Source organism: Gavialis gangeticus, unplaced genomic scaffold, assembly GCF_001723915.1.
Source record: "Gavialis gangeticus isolate Ggan-Ray unplaced genomic scaffold, GavGan_comp1, whole genome shotgun sequence".
NCBI lineage: Eukaryota > Metazoa > Chordata > Crocodylia > Gavialidae > Gavialis > Gavialis gangeticus.
Genome location: NW_017729034.1, coordinates 18,066,358 through 18,075,037, shown reverse-complemented (window position 1 = coordinate 18,075,037; position 8,680 = coordinate 18,066,358). Strand labels below are relative to the sequence as shown.

The 8,680-nt window shown below is 46.4% G+C and overlaps 1 protein-coding gene across 1 annotated transcript in view; it reads left to right on the top strand.

Moving 5' to 3' along the window:
• NCAPD2 (non-SMC condensin I complex subunit D2) overlaps window positions 1-8,680 on the top strand; it is an 83,082-nt gene that overhangs the window by 66,236 nt on the left and 8,166 nt on the right. Inside the window, exon 27 of the mRNA XM_019527101.1 lies at window positions 6,296-6,376. Coding sequence (XP_019382646.1) covers window positions 6,296-6,376 — 81 coding nt within the window. The remainder of the gene's footprint in view (window positions 1-6,295; window positions 6,377-8,680) is intronic.

Below are 8,680 nucleotides of genomic sequence, written 5' to 3'. Positions count from 1 at the left end.
CTTCCGAGGTCCCTTCCAGCCCTAATGTCTATGAAATCCATTGGTTTTCACAGATTTCATAGAAGTCTTTAGACAGAATACGAATACCATTGATACTAGTGCAATAAGGCATTCAAAGTAAACTGTTTATAGCTGGATCATGTAGAACATTTTGAACCTTTGTTATCTATCAAATCAGATCCTATCCTTAAGACAGTTGTTCTCAATGTTTTTGGATTCCATGACTTTTTTGAACTGGGCAGCACCCTGGTTGAGAATAGCTGTTGTGCTGCCTCAGTTCACTGTAGTGGTTCTTAATCAGGATGTTGCTACTGCTGCTGGCACCAAGTGAAACTGCCACACATGCCTAATGCAAAGCCAGATCAGGGTGTGTTGTGGCATAAGTGTGACCTCCTGCTGCATCTTTTTACCAGTCCAATCCTGCATGCTTCTCCTGGAAACAGGCTTACAAGTCAATTCCATCTAGCAGCAGCGGCAGTGTAGCAACCTGAAGATTTATCTGTCCTTCCCTAGGCTACTGCACTGTCACTGCTGCCAGGTGGAATAGTCCTGTGCACCTCTGTTTCTGGGAGAAGTTTGCAGAGCTGGACTGAGAAGGGCTTCAGCAAGAGCTGGTACTCCTGTCTGCATTAGGCTTAAACCTAATGTAGGCAGAAGTGCCCACTCATGCCACAGTCGCTTCCTAATCTGACTTCATATGAAATGCACAGGACAGTTTTACCTGGCAGCGGTGCCTGTGTTGCAGCATTCCTGAAAGGGTCTTGTGCCCCAGCTGAGAACTACTGTCTTAAAAGCATTGATATTTAATGCATAGCAAAGTTGCAACTATTCTTTCTAGGGACCTGCAAAGTAGCCACATAGCCTTCAGAGAGGATGAGCTTGAGAGCTCAGGTAATCTAGGCATAGCCTCAAAATTACACGCATAGTTTGCTCCAGGTTTTTTCAGTAAGGGTAATGATGTAGTCCACGAGGGGGCAAAAATAAGATCACTGCTGTGGATGAGCATAGAAACGAAATTGTTACTCAAAGTATTAAGAGTATGTGTAGAATCCGCTGTGAGCATGCATGCACCTGAGCTCATGGACACTTTGACTTCCTGGTGCCCATATAGTACAGTGCACCTTTCCCTCCCTCCCTTATGCCAAGGGCATAAAAACAACACACCTCCTTGGTTCTTTCTGCTGCTTCCTGGCTTGAGATGGAGCATTTCTTTTACCCTCACCAAACCCAGGTTTAGGCAGAAATCTCACTCCTATGCTTTTCTTAGCCTTTTGTTAGCATTCTTTCTAGTAGCTGTCACTTGGTACCAGTTTTTCTAAAGCAAAGAAAACCTTTTTACTTTTTGTGCTATTGGCCTTTCCTAGCCTAGGAAAGTTTGTGGGCTGTGGAGATGTGAGGAAGTTGTTGTTTTTTTAGTTTGGCTTTTTTTCCTTTTTCTCATTTGAAAGGATTAGGCCTTGTTTTTATTTATGGCTGATTCTAGATGTCCGGCTCTTAAGTATTGTCCTTTCAAGAGTTAGATTATATTTACTAACAGTGGTCACTAAGGATACTGTGTAGAAAACTCCCATGTTCCAGGGATGTATTCAATTTGTAAGTCATCTTGCTTCCTGAACCAGAAATGAGAGTAGTAGGACTTTAGGTTTCCCTTTGCAGTGCATCTGTAGGGTCTGGTGTCATGTCCTGGCATTCAGGACCCCTTCTACATGCAAATATTCAAAGAGCCTGGGTTTTGTGCCCCAAAAACTATTATTGTAAGTAGCAAAGAAGTCGGCCCCTTTTGAGAATAAGTCCAAAACAATGTCAAGGGGAAAATTCAGGACACTAGAAAAGAAGTCCTAGCTGCAACTGTTGTCACAACACCCCATAACCTTAAGTAGCATCAAGATTCCCAGCACCAGTTTTATCAACTCCAAGACATGGAGTGGTAGAAAAAGCTCTCAGCATCAGCTGCCACCATTTATTCTGCCTGTTACATCACCCTGCTTCACAGCACCAATGTATCTCCTTTCCTTGTGAGAACTGGAGTTGTTGCTGCTCTCCACAACTGTTTTAGCATTAATAGTGGGCCTATTGTGGCTATTGGCACCAGATCCTAAATTAAAGCCCCCTTGGGCAATAGCACCCACCTCACCTCCTCCTGAATTTCCCTTAACATCAGACCTGGTCACAGTTGAGATAAAAAAGTGTAGATATTGCCCTGGACTCCCTGCCATTCAAGACAAGTTCCTGGCCCACTTAACTTGAACAAGTGGAAATCAGCATGTCAGCAGTAGTCAGAATCTGCTTATGCTTTGGTCATGTGGCTTAACTGAAGGCTGCTTAACAGCTATTTACTTTAGAAAGACAACCCCTTAATACAACTGTTATATTTCCCCTCTTGATCAAGCTCTCTCTTTGGCATCATGGAGACACCCAGTGTCTGCATTTTCCCCTTCCATAGCAATCTTGAAAGACACCTCCCTGCTGGACTGGGGAGAACAACTGGGTGATCTCACCAAAAAGCAGGCAAATGCCCCAATAAAACAGAAGTGCTTAACTTTGGGAAGGCCGACTTCTGCAAACTGAAAGAACTGGTCAGTCAGGCAATTGAAGGCCATACCTCTCCCCCTCCCCCCCCGGCAAAAACAAGAAAAGAGAGTACATGACGAATGGTCATTGCTCAAAAGCATAATCCTTGAAGCACATGAAAAAGCCATCCCTTCTCGCAAGAAATGCAGTCAACAAGCAAGGAAGCCCCTATGGCTGAATATGGAACTGTTGAACCTCATTGAACTCAAAAGAGTAGCCTACACCAGCTGGAAAACAGGAAGCATTACCAAAGAGAATTACTCTGCACTTGCCCGCACCTGCAGACAGCAGTCGAGAAAAGCCAAGGCACAAACCGAACTTAGGCTTGCTACGGGGATCAAGGACAACAAAGTTCTTCTTTAGATATGTGGGAAGTGGGAAAAAGAACAAAGGCAATATTGGGCCCCTGGGAGATCCAGTGGGGCAACTGGCATCAGATGCCCAAGGAAGGGCTAATCTAAATTACTTTTTTGCATCAGTTTTTCACCCTCCCACGAAGATCACACTGCCAGGAACGGCACAAACCAATTTTGGGAGCCAGTGAGGAGCCCAAAATTGATGTGGATCAGGTGAGGGAACACCTTGAGAAACTGGATATTCACACGTCCGTGGGCCCAGATGGAATGCACCCAAGGGTCTTGAAATTGCTGGTAGACATCATTGCATCCCCTTTGGCCAAGGATGTTTGAAAAATCGTGGTGATCAGGCAAGGTTCCGGATGACTGGAAAAAAGCCAACATGGTCCCTATCTACAAGAAAGGGAGGAGGGATGAACTGTAGAACTATAGACCAATCAGTCTGATGTCCGCCCCTGGAAAAATTCTGGAGAAAATTGTCAAGGGATCCATTAACGCCAGACTAATGGAAGGCAAGCTTCTGAATGCCAACCAACATGGCTTTGTGACTGGCAGGTCTTGCCTGACCAACCTCATCTCTTTCTATGAGCAGGTAACACATGCCCTGGACAAGGGAGATGATGTGGATGATGTCATTTATGTGGACTTCAGGAAGGCCTTTGACATAGTTCCCCATGATGTCCTTATGGTTAAGCTGGGGAACTGTGGCCTAGATCATCATACGGTCTGATGGCTAGGCAACTGGCTACAGGGTCAAAGAGTACTAGTTGAAGGGAGCAAATCAGCGTGGCACAGTGTTACCAATGGAGTCCATCAGGGCTCAGTACTCGGGCCAGCACTCTAACATTTTCATCAACGATCTAGATTCAGGAGTCAGATGCGAACTGGTCAAGTTTGCGGACGATACCAAATTACAGGGCACAGGCTGGGGATACACGCCATAGGACAGGCTGGGGATACAGGTCAACTTGGACACACTCTCAAGGTGGGCTGACCAAAACGGGATGGCCTTTAATACAGAGAAGTGCAAGGTGCTGCACCTCAGTAGGAAGAACCCGCAGCATACTTACAGGCTCAGCAGTGCTACACTTGTTAGCACAACAACCAAAAGGGACTTGGGGGTCTTGATTGACCACAAGATGAATATGAGCCACCAATGTGGTGCAGTGGCAGGCAAAGCTAACCAAACTCTGGTGTGCATCCACCGACGTATCTCAAGTAAAACCAGGGAAGTCATCCTCCCGCTTTACTTGGCTCTGGTGAGACCGCAGCTGGAGTACTGCATCCAGTACTGGGCTCCCCACTTCAATAAGGATGTGGAGAAGCTTGAGAAAGTCCAGAGGAGAGTCACTCATATGATCCAAGGCCTGGGTACTTTTTCAACTAGCACAGGAGACAGCATAATCCCAGTTGACTATTTTGCATGGTCCCAGGCATGATCTTGCATTCTTGTGCAAGATGCACTGTTATTTTAATTTGGTCATTTAAATTTCATGCGTCAGTCCAGCCAAGCTTTTACAGTCATCAGTGAGCACTGAGTGATAGAGGCAGGCTGGCCTGGCTCCACTTCTTGTTACCATGTGCAGCTCCCAGATTGACTGGAACTGAATGCGACCAAGCAGCTGCATCTGCCTGGTCTATTGAGTTCCCCAAGGGCCTGCTGCTGCTGCCACTGGCAGTAAAGGTTGTATGCCATGGGAGGTGGTGGGGGGAAGTGCATGGGAGGGGTCCCCACAACCTTCTATCCTCCCTCACACTCCACAAACCCCACATCCTGGCCTCCTGAGCTCCATGCCGCCCTTCTGAGCATGGGCCCTGGGCCTCACATTCCTGCCAGCCCTATGGTTCATGCTCCTGCCCAGCTACAGCTTCCCCCGGTCCACTGCCACTTCCTTACCTGCTGCCCATACCAAGTGCTGCAGCAGGGAGCCAAGGAGGAGGCGCTGGAGGCTGGGGAAGCCAAGCAGGTCCCCCGGCGGCTGCAACAGTGGCAGCAGCAGCCCCACCCGGAAGTTGTCTATGCTGGCCGGGATCAGGATGGGAGCAAAGCATATAGTCTCAGCAGGGTTTAGTTAATTGGTGGGTACCCGTACTGGATGGAATCACCTGGTAAGCCAAATCTGGCCTGCAGGCTATATTTTGTCTATCCCTGCTCTAACAGCAGCAGCTGCTGGAGCAGTGCCCAGCCTAGGGACTGTAGTTAATTCCTTGAGGGCCATGTATAACCGGCAGACCGCTAGTTGGACAGCCCTGGATTAGCTGAAAATTTGTATTTGTTCAACCCTGTGTGGGCTGCTTGCTGCTTTCTCTTTTTCCAGTTTGACTCCTGAAAGCATACCTTTCCAATGTCTTACTCTGCCTTCATCTGGAGGAAGCAAGTCTTTTTTTTTTTCCAGTGACAAGGCTTAGAATGCCCGTGCCCTGACTTCTGAAGAAAGGAGCAGGATTGAGTGAAGTAGCCACCAGTGTGGCTATGTCCAATGGCTGTCTTTTTCACTTCCTTTGACTCTTCTGCTCCGTGCCCCCGATTTCTCACCACCCATACACAACACTTCTGCAGAGGTCAGGATTAAAAATCCTGGCTCACAGTTTAACCATGCTTACAAGATCACAGACTTAACTGGTACTACATTTTTGACCCCCTAAACTCTTCCTTTTTTATGCATCACAGTCGCAAGCCTTGCTGCTTCCATGCTGTAGTTTAGTAGTGAGTAGCTTTTATGCAACTCTGTTCCAAGCCCTTGTGAAAGGTTGAAGACTTAAAAAAAAAAAAAAAAGACTGATTCAGAATAAAGTTCAAATGCCTATGGTTTTCCCTTTTCACAACAGCAACCATTGGCAAACTGAGAATTCTAGTAAGGTGCTAGGACCTGTATATGGTCAGAGTTTACCTTGGAAATTTTCCCTTTAAATTTTGCATTCTTTTTAACTCCTGCTCCTGTGGTATTCTTGTACTGGATTGGGGAAATAATGGAGGTCTATCTTGGGAGTATTTGGGATAGTGCCTTTTTTTCACTTCCTTATGTTCATTTGAGTTCTTTCATGTGGGGAAGGGGAGAATGGACACAGGCTGGTGTCATAGGCCACAACTTTAGTTATACTTTTGTTTTATTTCCTTTTACACTAGTAGCTGTGCTGCACTGAGACTGCATAGGTACCCAGGAAAATTATAAATGCAGAGCTGTGCTGGCAGCTGTTCCTGCTTTCAGCTGTAAAATAGTTGGACTCTGTTCTATGGCTCTGCCTGTAGGACTGTACACCTGCCCCAGCTTGTGCCACTAGGGTAGTTGCAGACACGCTGCAAGAGTGTGAAAAAGCAGGAAATTCCCTCTCTGTAAACTTACCCTTTTCAATCTTTTTCCCGACAGGCATCTTTTCTCCTATATCACAAAAGACAAGCAAGCAGAGAGCCTGGTGGAAAAGTTGTGCCAGCGATTCCGGACTGCCAAGTGAGTTGCGCTGTAAATTTTCCAGAACAAAAGAGCCAGTATAAGTTTTGTGACTGCCATCAGAGTAAGCTTGCTCTTCTATGGTAGTGAGAGCAGGCTTCTATTGCATGGCTCACATATTATTTCGGCAAAGCTTGCTTTGGGGTTTGGGACCTTCCTTTCCCACTTCAAAAAAGGGCTAGTGGTATTTTGAGACTAGCAATGATATCTGAGCCTGTTACTCTGGGGTCATCCCTCAAGCTTCTAAGGAGGCTGTATCATTGGAGCAGAGTTTGGTTATAGTGGTGTTTAGAAAGGAAATTATCCCACCCAAGTCTGCGTGAACTACAGAAAAGGTCCTTTCTATAGTTTTTTTTTTTTCTCCATGTCCACTTAATGGAGTTCTGTATCATTGGTTAGTAAATTGCCCACCCCATTCACTAAGGGTTCTACACCTTCCTTGGTCTTCCTCTTACTTCTGATATGCTTGTCGAATGCTTTTATTATTGCCTTGTATGGCTCTTGGTAGTTGCATCTCAGTTCATGCCTTAGCCTTCCTGATTTTCTTTTTGTGTGCCTGTGTAATACACTTATTTCTCCACTAGCCAGCTGACCGTCAAAAATGACAGGGTGGGGGGAGCAGGCAGGGATGGAGCCCTGTGCACCCATGGCCACCGCTGCCATCACCTCCAAGGAGCAAGGGGAGGGGGGGAGGGCAGGGCAAGGCTAGCTCTGGTGGCCTTGGCCTCCGCCCTCTACCACCGCCCCCATCATCACCACCTTCAGGGAGCAGGGCAGGGGGTGTAAGGGCAGCAGTGCTTGTCCCCCCCCATTCTGTCCACTCCGTTGCTGCCGCCTCCAGGGAGCAGAGCTGTGCTGGCCTCACCCTCCCTTCCCCACTCTGTCCCCTGTGTCCCTGCCATCATGGCAGCGCTTCACTGCACTGCCACCTCCTTTCCAAACACTTCTTCACACTGTGATTGGCTGTTTGTCAGCCAGTCAGAGCGCGATTAAAGCGTTATGGACAGACAGACGGACAGATTAAGGCTTTTATAATATTAGAATACTAGTATGACCAAGTTTCCATTTTTTGTAGGATTCCTTTTCGAATTTCAGCTTTAGAGAGGGTTAGCCTCACTGGCTATTTTTGGATCTATCCTCCATGAGTGCGTTTTTGTAGTACCTTTTTTAACCCGGATTTACTTTGTTTCTACAGCCTCCTGTGACAGTGAGTTCCACAAGTTAACTATGCACCACATAAAAAGTAATTTCTCTTGTTAATTTTAAATCATTCCCCTACTACTAATTTCAGTGCGTGCCCCCCTAGTTCTAGTATTCAGGAACTTGGTGCATAGCAGTTCCTTATTCATTTTGTGTACACTTGTCTTGATTTTATAAACCTCCATCATATCCCCATTCAGCCCTTTTTTCAAATTGAAGTGTCCTTCCACAAAATCAGGAAGAGAATTGATTTTGTGTGGAAATTCCGCTAGTATCTTCTGCAGTGAAGACTGATGCAAAGAGTTAATTTAGCTTCTCTGCTATGGCTCTATCATCCCTAACTACGCCTTTTGCATCTAACGGTCCCACATGTTTTCTTACTGGCTTTCTGAAGTGTTTTTTAAAGTTTTTTTTATTGTAACTTGTAGCATCTTTCAGTTATTTCTGTTATTTTTAGTTATTTCATAGAATCATAGGGTTGGAAGGGACCTTGTGAGCCATCCAGTCCTGCAGGACTGCTACTCCTAAATCGTCCCCAACCAATGCTGATCTAGCCTCCTCTTGACAATCTCCAATAAAGAAGATTGCAATTTCCGTGGACAGATTATTCAACTGCCTTGCTGTTCTAGCATTTCACAGAGAAATCAACATAGAAATCAATGTATCTTACAATGTTAGCAGCTGGTTAGTACATCTCCTCTTAGTGCACACTTAATGCTCACTCATAGTTTCATAGTTAGTAGGGTCAGAAGGGACCTGAGCAGATCATCAAGTCCGACCCCCTGCCATGGAAGGAAAGAGTACTGGGATCAAACGACCTCAGCAAGGTGATTGTCAAGCCTTGTCTTAAAGACCCCCAGGGTAGGAGCCAGCACCACTTCGCTTGGAAGTTGATTCCAGATCGTAGCCACCCTGATAGTGAAGTAGTGCCTCCTGATGTCTAATCTGAATCTACCCTCTGCCAGCTTGAGACCGTTATTTCTAGTCACTCCTGGTGGCGCTCGGGGGAACAGGGACTCCCCCAATGCCTGCTGGTCCCCTCTGACTAGTTTGTAACAGGCCACTAGATCCCCCCTCAGCCTTCTCTTGTGGAGGCTGAACAGG